At 46.1% G+C, this 14321-nt stretch overlaps 1 protein-coding gene across 1 annotated transcript; it reads left to right on the top strand.

Moving 5' to 3' along the window:
- Positions 1-633: 633 nt before the first annotated feature.
- On the top strand, positions 634-14055 carry CBY2 (chibby family member 2). The gene is made up of 3 exons (XM_032294721.1): positions 634-1045; positions 1676-1756; positions 12636-14055. Exons 1-3 carry the CDS (start codon positions 971-973, stop codon positions 13866-13868), a joined length of 1389 nt encoding a protein of 462 aa, XP_032150612.1. The 5' UTR covers positions 634-970; the 3' UTR covers positions 13869-14055.
- Positions 14056-14321: the final 266 nt, after the last annotated feature.

Here is a 14321-nt window from a genome sequence, read left to right as displayed (position 1 = left end):
GATTAGTAGGTGATTCGTGCAAGGAAAGGGGAGGTCTGAAAAGTCCTTGGGCATGCACAGTTTTTTCTTCATGTTAACTCCTGAGTGGCATGTGCAAATTCAGAGGGAGTTGGTATGAAACAAGGGGTGGAAATTCGGACTATGACGTCAGCAAGCTCATTCTGTGCAAACTCCAGCCAGCCGTCTTGGTTCTAGCCAATTTCAGCCAGGTTTTTCTTGATCTCACAAGTGGAGGGAGTTACAGTGTTTCAGCAGCTTGTTTCTTATCTGCTATCCTGCAAACTGAAAAAATTCTGTTAGTTACCGGTTTCTTGCTCTTTGAGACTTTCCAGATCTCCCATTATTTCCATCCACCAATCACCTACTAATCTCAGACTCCACCCAGAACCTTTTCTAATAAAAATACGGCCTTAATGCCAGCACAGAGAGACAGATTTGAGCTTGACTCTTGTCTCCTTGGGAGTTGACTTTCAATATAAAAGTTATTTCTTTTTTAAAGAACTTAGTTTTAGTATTGTCTTCTATTGCATCGGACAGTGAGCCCCTTCAGCTCTGTAACACTAACTCCAGGTAGATAGTGTCAGAATGAAATTAAATTGTAGGACACACAGTTGGTGTCAGAGAATTAAAGGATTGAGTAGTGTCAGAAAACACCTCAAACTGCATTTTCTCCCTTGGTCTGGAAAGAGTTTAGTTTGCGTTTCTTTCTTCTTGAGTGACCCAGCTCCAAGAAGTTGCCACTTCTGGAGAAAGGACAGGACTCTCAACTTAGCCTGGCAGTGAGGATATGAATGGCAGCTGGGATGACCCAACAGGGGGTTAATGTTTGGGCTATTGTGTGTCATACTGACCCTGACCAGCCATGTAGTCAGAGCCCCCACAAGCTCTTCCTGCCTGTCAGATGCCTCATTCCCACCTGTGATGCTCAGAGAGAAACCATGAGCTCTGAAAAACACCATATTGTTTTGTGATGTCACCTCTGGAGTGTTCTGAGTGTTTTGGTGACCAAGTTCTGCATAGGACCTATACCTGGCAACTCACATTGGTATGGCTTTTCACTTGAGATAGAAATAATAATCTTAGACAAAGAAGCAGGTACAGCTATCTCTGCTTCAAAGACTTTCAAAAGCCTTTTACATCAACTGTAATATCTATCCTTTTTATTTTTTATTTTATTTATTTTTTTGAGATGAAGTCTCACTCTGTCACCAGGCTGGAGTACAGTGGCGTGACCTCAGCTCACGGCTACCTCCACCTCCCGGGTTCAAGTGACTCTGCTGCCTCAGCCTCGCGAGTAGCTGGGACTACAGGCACACACCACCATGCCTGGCTAATTTTTGTATTTTTAATAGAGACAGGGTTTTACCATGTTGACCAGGATGGTCTCGATCTCTTGACCTCGTGCTTTGCCCACCTCGGCCTCCCAAAGTGCAGGGATTACAGGCCTGAGCCACCAAGCCTGGCTATAATATCTACCTTAATATCTGTTCAGAGACTGATAAACCATCATATCAGATACCATCTACACCTTCTTCCAGACTCAGATTTTCATGATTGTACATAATTGACAAGAAGGACATAAATGAGTAGGAAGTTCTGTTTTTTAGGTGAGCAATTGAGGCCCGGCCCAGAGGATGAGCTGGGAAGCTGCAATCTTCCTTTCTCTTTTCCACAGAACTCAAAGCCAAATTTTACAAGAAAAAGAGATCCCAGATCGGAAAGCCTAGAAATCCCAATCAATGTGGTTCTACCTCAGGTAGGGATAATCACAGAAGGATATAACCTATCAGTGTTAGCCATAATAACCCCCCACCTCTCCCTTCAAAATTCTAGCAAGATGTTGTAGAATAAGCAGAGTTCATCAGGGCTTCAGATTGTAGTTCGGGTTGGCTGCCAGCAGGCGATGTGCTGGAGAAGACCACACATAGCCTCTCTGGGCCTTGGGCCGTTTTCCCCACAAATGAGGTGGCTGGGTCAGATGATCTGGTAACAACTTCCAGTCCTAACATTCCAAGTTTCTGTGATACTCTGAAGTAATCCAGCCTTCTCAAAACGAGATCTTTTGGTGCTTGGTGCTGTGCAATCACTCTGGATTTCTGGGGGAGAATTAGAACTGGGACTGGAATCAAACGCATAAGAATGGGTCCATGAGAAGAAAACCTAGTCCGTGGACAAAGGGGTACAGAGTTATTTGGAGTTGTCGAGAGAATTAAGCCCTGCTGTGCACCAAAGACAGATGTAGGGACCGTGGGCCTGGATGCTTTTGAGGTCAATGAATTGGTGAAGTCCTTACAGGCTAGAAATTCTCAGGTCTCCTCCTGCCTGCAGTCAGCTGTTTCCTTCGTGGGGTCCTCTTGATTGAATTGTTTCTACTGCTGCTATGTCACAAAGGGTGGCTCTGCTTTCTCCAGAGTCACCTAAGGCCTCATTGGAAGACCGGGGCCATGCAACCAGAGGGGCTGAAATGTGGGATGGAGGAATCCAGTGCAGAGGTAACTATCTCGGAACTCTGTCCAGGGATGTGTGGGAGAAGGATTGACCACTAGTGGGCATTCTATATGTATAATTGTAACAATCTAGGCAAGTATGTTCAGCAGAAGGCAAAAATATGGAAGAAGAAAACATTCTGGATGTTTGTTTTCACATTATCTTTATAACTTTGTAATGAATAGTGACTTTTCTATTCCTTTTAGCTCATGAATCTTAGCCAGAATTTAAGATAACTTCCTCCTGATCATTTGACAGGGTGATAGCAAGCTGATAACAAGCTGTAGGAATCTTTTTGGGCTCATTTCCACCTGAAATACACAGGGAGCTGTGTTGGCCCCTACTTCCCCGAGAGTTGGTGTTACTGCTGTGATTCTTTCATAGCCCATATAAATCAACCTTTTCTTCCTGGGGCCTCTCCACTTTACACGCTTTGAAAGTACGTCAGATGGCTGAATGTTCTCTGATAGTAACCTCAGTAATGTTGGGAAAGTTGGTGTTTAAGAAACTTGGTCAGGCAGAGGGTGCCAACCTAGGGGTGGGTGTGAAGGAGGGGAGAAGTTTTGAAAGAGTAGTGGTCATGCGATAGAGGGACTGGAATGATGTTTCCATCTACGCCCACCGCGCTTTCCCTCCCCAGCTCCCAGAAACAGCCCAGCAGTCAAGGAGGAGAGAAGGTGGTCGAAGACAGTTCCAGCTTGTCTTGAGGCTGCCTGCTTCCTGTGCTGGAGGACCTAGTGTAGCTGCTGGGCTCTTGGGGGGCAGAGTGGATGGAGAATGAGGGGATATCTCCTGTCTAGGAACGTGTACCTCATATGGGCAGATGCAGCCTTGTGCATACACCTGCCAGGTGGGCACAAGCCACGCATCAGGTTTTGGACACCTGTCAGGATGCTCAAGATTGGCACTCTGGGGGAAGGGCGTGGGTGTCTACAGCTAGATGATCTGAACCAAATTACCACCAGGGCTGTGAGAGGGACCAGTGTGCTCACTCTGCCTCCCTAAATGAGATGGTGCATGGCTTAGGGGACAGGGTTGATCTGGGAAGCAAGGAGAGGAAGAAATATTGACTGAATGTTGGTGCGATCATGTGTCAGGCATGGGGCCAAGCTAGTATGAGGTAAAGATCTTACAGGTGCAGAAACTGGCACCCCCAGGAACTCCACTAGTAATGGTAGACCTGGAGGAAAAGGCCTGAACTCAAATCAGTGCCCATGTGTTCCGTTTGCCTCAGCCAGGGTGCATGCCACTTGCTGGGCCATGCTGCACCTTAGCTCTGTGGTTCTTCTCTTGCTTTTTGGAGATAGAGTCTTCTCCCTGCATCTTAACTGCTCACCTCTGGGCTTCTTATTTTATATTTGCCAAAAACTGCTCTATTCTGGGGCGGAGTCCGTTTTACATTTGTTTCAGAAAGGACTTGCGGCAGCAGCTCTGTCTCCCAAAAGTGCCTCCCAGCTCCCAGTTCTGCTGGGCATTTGGGCTTCTCAGTTACGCTGCAAATGCCTGTGATCACTACTTGTTATCAGCCCTTTTCAGGACTTCTTGATTTCCCGCTTTTCTTCCTCACATTAAATATTTGTGTTTTCTGATCTACTTCCCTCCAGCATGTTAACTTGCAAGCTATCAATATCATTTCCTGTCCAAGCTAGCTGTTCTCCTGGTTCCTTTCACACATCATGATTCAGTCTCACAGACTTTTACATTTCCCCAATGAGAGTGCTCTGTGAATTTCATTAAGACATTGTTTACTCCTAGATCATCAATGAAAGAGCTGCACCATGTCAGACTGAGCTCCAATAGCACCCTCTGGTGCCTCCTTCATCCCTCCCGATTGCCTTTTCTCCTTTCCCTTTGGGCTTTTTCCTGGAAGCAGTGAATTCCCGCTGACAACACCCAGATCTCCGCCACTTTGAATAACGTTTCACAGGAAGATTTCAGGAGAGCCTGCTAAACAGTATGCAGACATACTCTATATGCCATCTTCTTTACCCTCTTTGCTGTTAACGTTGTAATTCTATCAACATCAATCACATTTACCTTGTGAATTATCCTTTTACCTGTTAGTATTCATTAAAACCGCCATTGACTTTGCCATGGTACCAGGGAGCTGAATTAATTTAAAATAATGACGCCGGGCGCGGTGGCTCAAGCCTGTAATCCCAGCACTTTGGGAGGCTGAGGCGGGTGGATCACGAGGTCAAGAGATCGAGACCATCCTGGTCAACATGGTGAAACCCCGTCTCTACTAAAAATAAAAAAATTAGCTGGGCATGGTGGCGCGTGCCTGTAATCCCAGCTACTGAGGAGGCTGAAGCAGGAGAATTGCCTGAACCCAGGAGGCGGAGGTTGCGGTGAGCCGAGATCGCGCCATTGCACTCCAGCCTGGGTAACAAGAGCGAAACTCCGTCTCAAAAAAAAAAAAAAATAATAATAATGATAATGAGACTCAGCCTTGTCATCTCATATGAAAATCAGTAGCATATTTGGCTTTTCCTTTTAGAATCCTGGGACCTCTCAACTTTATGTGCTTTAAAAGTACCTCAGATGGCTGAATGTTCTCTGATAGTAACCCTCAGGAATGTCGGCAAAGTCAGTGTTTAAGAAACTTGGTCAGCAGGCTGGGACTCTGCTAGCCGTGTTTTGACATGTTTTCTGGGCTGTGGTAGCCACATTTTTCCAGAGGTGGAGAGACTTCAGTGCATGTCAGCTAAGCCTGGCTAGTTGCTGTTCAGTCTCATCCCCAGACTCTTTAGACGGGAGACCATAACCCCAGTAATTCCACCCCAGAAGGTCCCACCCAGAGAGACCTGTTGCTATAAGTCCTGTGGCATCAGTAAGAGATTTTGGTCCTTTTACTTCCCCTTTGCCCCTTGGCCTTTGCTTTTGCTTCCCTTCTTTCAGTTGTCCCCTTCCCCCGTGTTCTTCACTTGCTGCCAGGTTGGTGATCTGACAGTCACAGTTGTTGGTAAATTTCAGGCATTTCCTTCCAGAACCACTTATATTGAAAAAGGAGCTGCCGGCCAGGCCTGGTGGCTCATGCCTGTAAACCCAGCACTTTGAGAAGCCAAGGCGGGCAGATAGCCTGAGGTCAGGAGTTTGAGACCAGCCTGGCCTGTCTCTACTAAAAAAAAAAAAAAAATTACAAAAATTAGCTGGGTGTGGTGGTGAGCACCTGTAGTCCCAGCTACTCAGGAGGCTGAGGTAGGAGAATCACTTGAACCTGGGAGGTGGAGGTTGCAGTGAGCTGAGACTGTGCCCTTGTACTCCAGCTGGGGTAACAGAGCAAGACTCCACCTAAAAAAAAAAAAAAAAAAAGAGATGCCAGGGAAGCGGGCCAGACCTAATGCTAAGGAAGAATTCCAATCCACAGGTGGAATTTCAGGCTTCTGTGAGGGTGACATTCATGCCCTGTGCCCTTCCTGGATCCCTGGTACTGATGCATCATTAGGTTACAGCTATGAGCACATTTCCCATGAGGACAGAGTCTCCTGGCACCTTTCTAACACCCGATGGGAAGGCATCATGAGCCCATGGCCAACTTATTCCCCTTCTGTATCAGCTTCATATCCCACTCGTCCATGAAGAGGCCAACCTTTTTCCTTCCTACCTACTGGATCTCTATGTGAGGGCATTTCCCAGAGACCAGGAAAGAGACAATCTTTTCTTCATGATCATTTGGGCCATGCTACATAGGCTGTACCTCTCAGGCTTAGGAGAATATTACTGGGGTGTTCCAGGGTCTTTGTATTGGCATAGACCTCTTGTCAGGGCTAAAAGATAACAGGGCAGGTTAGCTTGACCCATGAAACCCACCAGTGATACCACTGGTCAAGGAGTCCTACTGAGAAGGAACTGGCTTCTAACATAGTCCAAGAAGATCTGGAACCCTGGACTTGTATGTGTTCGCTGAGCTCAGAGGCTCAGTTTTTGGGTAGCCCTTTTGTAAAGAAATATATTCCACAGCGCGTAGCACTTCAGGCCGGGTATGTTTAAACCTTACTGACCATCCGTTTGGTCTTTATGACAGCTTGCCTACCACTTTCTTCTCCTCTTGCAACCCCAGGAAGTAGGCAGAGCAGCCACTTTTAGGCTTATGTTAGAGGTGACATTCAGAGAGGCAAAGTGACTTTCTCAAGAGCAGTCAAAGGAGTGACTTTTGAGCCCAAAGTTCTTGGAAATTGAGGGCCTCTACCCTCATCGGATTATATATTCAAGATGATGAAATGGATGACTAGCATGTGTGTGCAGGAGGTGGTGGGGGTTGCTCTAAGGGAGTACATGGATGAACAAAGGGCTTTGTAAAATTCACCTGAGGAAAACTCCATGTTTATAGATTTTACATTATACCATAACAGCTTTGACCTGGGACTATTTTAAAGTCTTAAAGTATGAATGGAAATGAGGACATAGCTTTATCAAATAAACTAAATATATTAAGGCAAAATAAATGGCCATTTTCATAGGCCAAAAATTGTAAAATGTTAACAGTTTCTTATGGTTCAACCTAGTATTTCCTCCCAATCTTTCAATGTATTTTGGTTGATTCAGTTATTGCCAAGGACTCATTAAGCCACCACTGCATGTGAAATTTTCTTTCTGATTCCCAAGACTTAGGATGTCAAAAAACAAGGGATAGGTCACTGTGCTTAGATAATTGCATCTTACTCACCTGGCGAGAGGAGAGGCCTGGTTTTAGGAGAACCATTGCAAAGTAATGATATTAGCACATGCAAAATAAAATGTCTGGGCATTGTGAAGTGCTAGAATAAGCAAGGAGTTTGGAATCAAATATCCTGATTTTAAACCCTGGTTCTTCTCCCTTACCAGCTTTGCAATCTTATGTAGAATCATGCCAGTTCTTTTGGGTAAGATATTATACATGACTGCAGAAATCAATTAGCATGTAACCTGACACAAAATAGTCACTTAGTGTTATTTTCTTCTTCTTGTTCTATATAATCTTCCTCCAAGGAAATGCTAAGCAACGTCCCTTCTAAAAGCAGTAGCCCTTCTTACATGTCTGCTGCTCTTTTTTTTTTTTTTTTTTTTTTTTTTTGAGATGAAGTCTCCCTCTTGTCATCCAGACTGGAGTGCAATGACGCAATCCTGGCTTACTGCAACCTCCACCTCCTGGGTTCAAGTGATTCTCCTGCCTCAACCTCTGAGTAGCTGGGATTACAGGGGCCTACCACCATGCCCAGATTTGTTTTGTTTTGTTTTGTTTTAGTAGAGATGGGGTTTCACCATGTTAGCCAGGCTGCTGTCAAACTCCTGACCTCAAACGATCCACCTGCCTCAGCCCCCCAAAGTGCTGAGATTACAGGCATGAGCCACCGCACCCGGCTGCAGCTCTTTATAAACAAAGAAAATATTCCAAGTCTCCGATTATTTCTGAACAACAAACCCTCTGAGAGAAGTAGGGCAGATGTTGGTGAGGTTGTTATAGATGGTGTGCAGGCTGTGCACTGCAGTAACAGCGAATAGCGCCTTCTAGAGTTGAGCATTTCAAAAATATATGGGTTGGCCCTAATTCATGTTAACATCCACATTTTCTAGAAACGAAGGCACAGAAATGAAATGACTTTGTAAAGGTTATGCACTCATATAGTGCAGAGGCAGAGCTCTATTCAGATGTTGTCATTTCTAGTCCCCTGCTCCCCACACCTTGCTGTCTGCCTTAATGCTTTCTGCATTTTGACTTCTCTCATTTGCACCAAGAAATAGTTCATGCTATTCACTGTTTCTTCAAATCAACTGGAAATTCCCTGAGGGCCGAGTCTGTGAGCTTGGCACACAGTAGATGCCACCTTATTTGATTCACTGACATAAATGTAAGGGAAAATTAGTGCAGTCGCATCCCAAGTGCGTATATGATTAAGGTGAATAATTTTCATAAGGCCAAGAAAGAGCTTTCCTTTGAGGATTAAATCCAGCCAGCTCTGATCAGAATCAGAGAAATACCAGAGGAAAAAAAAAGTTTGTTTGGGGTCAGTGTTTTCCTAAAGTTCAATTATGATCCTTGTCGTATCTAAAAATGCCTATATATTTAATGTAGGTATGTTTTCCCATTACTCATTAAAATAAATATATGACTACTGAAAAATTTTAAATGTTTCCATGTTGTAAGAAACTAAGTCATGAGGCAGCACTGGACTTGACTACTTTCTTGGTCCTATCTGGGAATAGGAGGAAAGATAAGAGGACTCAGTCGGAGGAGAATTTGGTTTCCTGTTGAGGAAGTAAAGGGGACTTATTAGTCCATCAACATTTCCTGGATGAGGTGCTGTGGGCATGGAACAAGAGAAGGCACAAAGTCTGCTTGGGAAGGGTTGGCCGTTTAGGGTAGAGGACGAGATGCCAATGAGGTTGGTAAAAGAGGGCTGCTGGGGCCATAGTGGTGCCAATTTACAAATGCAAATCCCCTGGACAAGAGACAGGCCAAGAGAGCACTTAGGGATGATGACTCTTACCCTTCATTCTAGGGAACTGGAAACTAAGGTCAGAAAGTGAGTGGATATGAGCAAGGTCATCTGAATGTGTGAATAAGGACTAAGGTCCAAACATGCAGGTGGTCTGTGGCTAGGGAGCCACCACATGTTAAGGTTTTGTTTAGTGTATTTCTGTTGAGGAGACGGTAGAATGTTCCTTGGGTACCCAGTTTGGAATGTGGATGTGGAGCACAGGCAGCGGAATGCCATGAGTTAAAAGGCATCATGAATAAAACAGGGACAGGTAGAAAGCATCCGTGATTCCTCTTTGGACCCTTAGTTGGATCAAGAAGATTGTCCCTCTGGCTGAAAAACAATCATTAAAAAGAAATGAGAATTGGGGAAATTTGAACATGAACTCAGTATTTGCTGATGGATATTGAGGGATGATTGTTAAATTTTAAAGGGGTGATAATGGTATTGTGGACCTGTTAAATAGACACATATTTGTGTATTTGTGGATAAAATGACATAATGCCACTTTGCTTTAAGAGAACCTAGTGGTAGGGGAGTGGTTGTAGAATCAGGCTGAGGCCCGATGAGACAAGTGTGGCCTTGATTTGATAAGTGGTGAAGCTGAGTGATTGGTACATGGAAATTTATTAGACTATTCTCCTCTTTTTGTGTATATTTGGAATTTTCCATAATAAAAAGTTAAGGAAAAGATATCACGATCCCCAAAGTACTGCAAGTCATTTGATAAATCCTTGGTGGTTTCCCATGTGTGTACTTCACACGTAGAAGGTCAGGGAGCCAGCAGTGGGTTTGCGTCTTAGTGAAGGAACTAGTGCTGGTTATTTAACTTCTCTGAGTTTCAGTTTCTCCATCTGTAAAATAAGAATAGTGATAACATCTTATATGTCAGGGTGGTGAGGATTAAATGAATTCAGCAGGTAGAATGCTCAGCTCAGGACCTAGCGTGAAATTGAGTCTCAATATTTGTTTCCTTCTTCCCCTTCCTTCTCAGGACTGGGATGTACATGTTGACTAAAACCACACTTTTCCACGTTGATAGCTTCTGGAGCCAAATCCTGCTGAGAGAAAGTACTGGTTCTAGTGCAAGTATGGAGAGGACCCCTTAAGATTCACTCTTTATTGGCTTTGACTCATCTTCCCAGAAATCCTGGATCTCAGGACCTTAAACCTACCAAGAAATGGTCTGGGTTATCTACAGTGAGATTCATTTTGATCACAGACAGCTATAGGAGCCAATGTGCTTTTCCAATTGAGAAATGTGAAAACCATGGAGGCTGAACTTCTTTAAACTAAAAGATTCCGATTGCAGAATGCCTTCACACCCTTGCTATCTAGAAGACTGAGCATATCCTTACAAAGTTAATGAAGTGTTTGTTGCACAGTTAATGGCATAGAATGGCATCTTCTATTTATCTAGCTTTTTAAGTTTTAAAGAATTCTAACCAACTTTATATACCATGCAAATTGTATCTCTGTCTCTCTCTTTACACACACACACACACACACACACACACACACACACACACACGAAATATAGACAACCTGACTTGTTTTTTTATCTTCTCTATCTGTACAGTTGTGAAAATAACCTAAAACATAGGAATTGATATTTAGAGAGCATTTTGATATATTTGGATGAAATGCTTGTGATGTAGCTATCATGATCATGATCTTGATCTTTTTATTTAAATTCATTGCTGCAATCTTTGCCTCTTCTCCAGTATGTATTCCACTTGCTCACTTCTTTTTGAATACATCTTATAATTCTCGCATGAGTGAAATCTACTTTTCTTTATAATAATACCTTATGATTCTTTGGCACTTGGTGGTTTTAAAAAGATTTTTGCATGCATTATTTCATTTAATCCTCACAACAGTATTGTTAGCTAAATAGGGCACATATTATTTCCATTTTACAGGTACATTTCATTGACTTTTCAATGTTGGAAGGTGCCTTTGAGATCATGAAGCCTGACTCCCTCTTTTTTACTAGTGAAAAGTCTGGGTCTCAAAGAGGGTAAGAGAGCTTTCTGGTTTCAATGTGCCCATCAGTGACAAAACCAGGATGAGAATTCTTGTGACTTTTCAGTCTTTAATGCTGGTGTCTTTAAGTCTTTAACCCTCAGCTAAGCAAATTGGGTATTCTACTTGACTTACAGCTGTCCTAACCACCTGCAGCCAGAATCACCTGAGGGGGCTGGTTAGAAATACAGATACCTGGGCCATACCACAATCTGAGTGAATCAGACTCACAATGGGAGGCTCAAAAATCTGCATGTAAAACTCACTGGGGTTATTCTTCTGTAATGGAATGTGTGAGAGCTACCAGTTCACTGGAGTTAAGCTCTGTGGATCTGAATCCCATTTTATGCAGTGGTCTTGCGGTCATTGCTCAGTGATATGTCCGGGATGGTTTTCTTTCTTTCCAAAATTATTACTCAGACTCTGCTTTGAGTCTAGCATTGCATTAGAAGCTGGGGTGGATATTTAAGGGACTGCTAGCAGAAAAGACTCAAGGTGGCTAAGAATGAGAGATATGCCGAGATGGGCAAGAGAGAAGGCTGGGCTGACCAGTGGCACCTCCACCATTTTGGACACAGCAATTTGGGTGGCTGTTTGGATGATTCAAGCTGCCTCTCTGCTCATGCCAAGTGTGAGTATACACCGGTAGGTGGTGTCACTCGAGAGCAGTGTTTGTTCCTCCTTTAGGGTGACAGAATGTGCCAGAGGCCATGCTTAGTGCTTTTGTATATTACCTTTTTTAATCCTGAGCATTTCTATATGAGGCAAAGAGTAGATGAAGTTATCCCGATTTGAAATTGTGGAAATTAAAGCTCAAATAATTTGCCCAAATTCTTGTTAACTGGTAAGTAGTGAGGCCAAGACTCAAAATATTTGGTTGACTCTAACATCAATGCCGTTGACTTGCATAATATATAACTGTTTCTCATTATTCATGGATTCTATATTTGTGAATTTGCCTACTTGCTAAAATGTGTAACCACCAAATCAATACTTGTAGCACTTTTATGGTAATTCTCAGACATGCATAGAGAGGGGTAAATTTGAGTTGCGTGATGCTGAGTCCCCAGCCAAGGGACCTTTAGTTTCAGCTCTCATGCTGGAAGATAGTGTCCATTGTGCAGTCTATCTAGTGCCACGTTTTTTGCCGCCTTGTGCATTACGTTGGTGATTTTGCTGTAAAATGGCTTCCGAGCCATTTCAAGTCAAGTGCTGTCTAGTATTGCCAAACAGAAGAAGGCTATGCCATGTCACATGGAGAAAACACATGTGTTAGAGAAGTTTTGTTCGGGCATGAGAGTCAGAGCTGCTGACGCGACTTGGATGTTAGTGAATCAACAATGCGCACTAAATGAGGTTATGTATTGCTTGGATAACAAAAAGGTGATCACAGGCTCAAAGGAATGTATTTCCAGTAGGAGCAATGGTTCTGTATTTGGTAATTCAGTGTTGGAGATGCCTTCATAGAATAGAACTCTCTGGAATGACAAGGATCGGCCACATTTCCTTGTAAGGACTCCAAGAGGCAAAAGTGCCCACTGTGGGCAAGCCAGACGATCAGACGCAGCTTATTCCGGGATGTCTGGTCCCCTTAGTTTGTCAGCCAGCCCTGAGGGTGTCAGTTTCATCATTAACGCTGGGCTTTCCCGTTCTCTCCCGCAGAGGGGCGCAGCGGAGCCCTTCCTGAGGCTCCACAACTCGTACAGCCCCGCTGGCTGCGCGCGGCAGGCCGCCCTGCCCCGGCTGAGCCGCCGGGTGGCGAGCCAGCACTCCTACCCGCTGAACCGCTTCTCCTCCGTGCCCTTAGACCCCATGGAGCGCCCCATGTCCCAGGCCGACCTGGAGCTGGACTACAACCCGCCGCGGGTGCAGCTCAGCGATGAGATGTTCGTGTTCCAGGACGGGCGCTGGGTGAACGAGAACTGCCGCCTGCAGTCTCCCTGCTTCTCCCCCTCGGCCTCCTTCCACCACAAGCTGCACCACAAGAGGCTGGCCAAGGAGTGCGCGCTGCAGGAGGAGAACAAGTCTGTGCGGGAGGAGGCCAAGACCCTGCGCGAGGAGACCAGGCTGCTGCGCGAGGAGACCAGGCTGCTGCGCGAGGAGACCAGGCTGCTCCTCAAGGAGAACAAGCTCCTGCAGGTCTTCTGGGAGGAGCACAAGGCCTTGCGGGGCCGGGAGGAGAGCCGGGCCCCCTCGCCACTGCTGCAGAAGGACAGCGCGTCTCCGGAGGGGGTGAAGAAGGACCACGCCGCCCTGCAGGGGCCCCGCGGCAAGGAGGACAGCACCCTGCAGCTCCTCCGGGAGGAGAACCGCGCGCTGCAGCAGCTGCTGGAGCAGAGACAGACCTACTGGGCCCAGGCGGAGGACGCGGCCGCCCCCGCCGAGGAAAGCAAGCCCGCCCCCTCGCCCCACGAGGAGCCCCGCAGCCCCGGGCTGCTGCAGGACCAGGGCTCCTGCCTCTCCTCCCCCTTTGAGGAGCCCAAAGGGCCCCTGGCGGCGCAGGAGGACTCCAAGGCGATGCGCACCCTGCGGGAGATGGTCGGTAACCTGTCCGGGCCCTCCGGGGAGGAGGACGCCAAGGCGGGCCCGGGCCTGCCCGACGACTGCCAGCCCCTGCAGCTGCTGAGAGAGATGAGCCAGGCGCTGCAGGCCCTGCGCGAGGAGAACCGGCTCCTGCAGGAGGAGAACAGGGCCCTGCAAATGCTGCGGGAGGAGCGCCGGGGCTTCCTGGAGGAGAACAAGGCCCTGTGGGAGAACAACAAGCTGAAACTGCAGCAGAAGCTGGTCATCGATACCGTGACCGAGGTCACCGCGCGCATGGAGATGCTCATCGAGGAACTCTACGCCTTCATGCCGGCCAGGAGCAAGGACCCCAAGAAGCCCAGCAGGGTCTGAGGTCTCCACCGTGCCCCGGGACGCCGAGTGTGGGACACCGAACTCTAGGCGAAAGAGAATCCCCTGCCTTTCTTTGTGGTCCTCGCCTTCCCCCACCAGTTCGTGCCGATTGAAAAGCAGCGTTAGCAGCCTTCCTCGACTCAGAGTAGTAATAAAGATGTGAGGAGGCTGGGGCCAATTGACACCAGCATGTTGCCTAGCTTCTTTCTCTTTATTTTTTATAAAAAAGTAGACGATATCTTAGAGCAATTTTGGATTCACAGCTAAATTGAGCAGAAAGTACAGCGAGTTCGCAGACTCCCGCCCCACACAAATGCATAATCTCCCGCATTATGGTCATCCTCCAGGGTGGTACATTAGTGACAGTCTTTGAACCTACATTGACACATCATAATCATTCCAAAGTCTGTGAGCTTGCATTAGGGTTTGCTCCTGGTGTCGTGCATTCTGTGA

The sequence above is a fragment of the Sapajus apella genome, unplaced genomic scaffold (genome assembly GCF_009761245.1).
Source record: "Sapajus apella isolate SASKATOON/1434 unplaced genomic scaffold, GSC_monkey_1.0 scaffold32, whole genome shotgun sequence".
Taxonomy (NCBI): Eukaryota; Metazoa; Chordata; class Mammalia; order Primates; family Cebidae; genus Sapajus; species Sapajus apella.
Note: the sequence above shows the minus strand (reverse complement) of the source record. Positions and strands in the feature narration are given on the sequence as shown.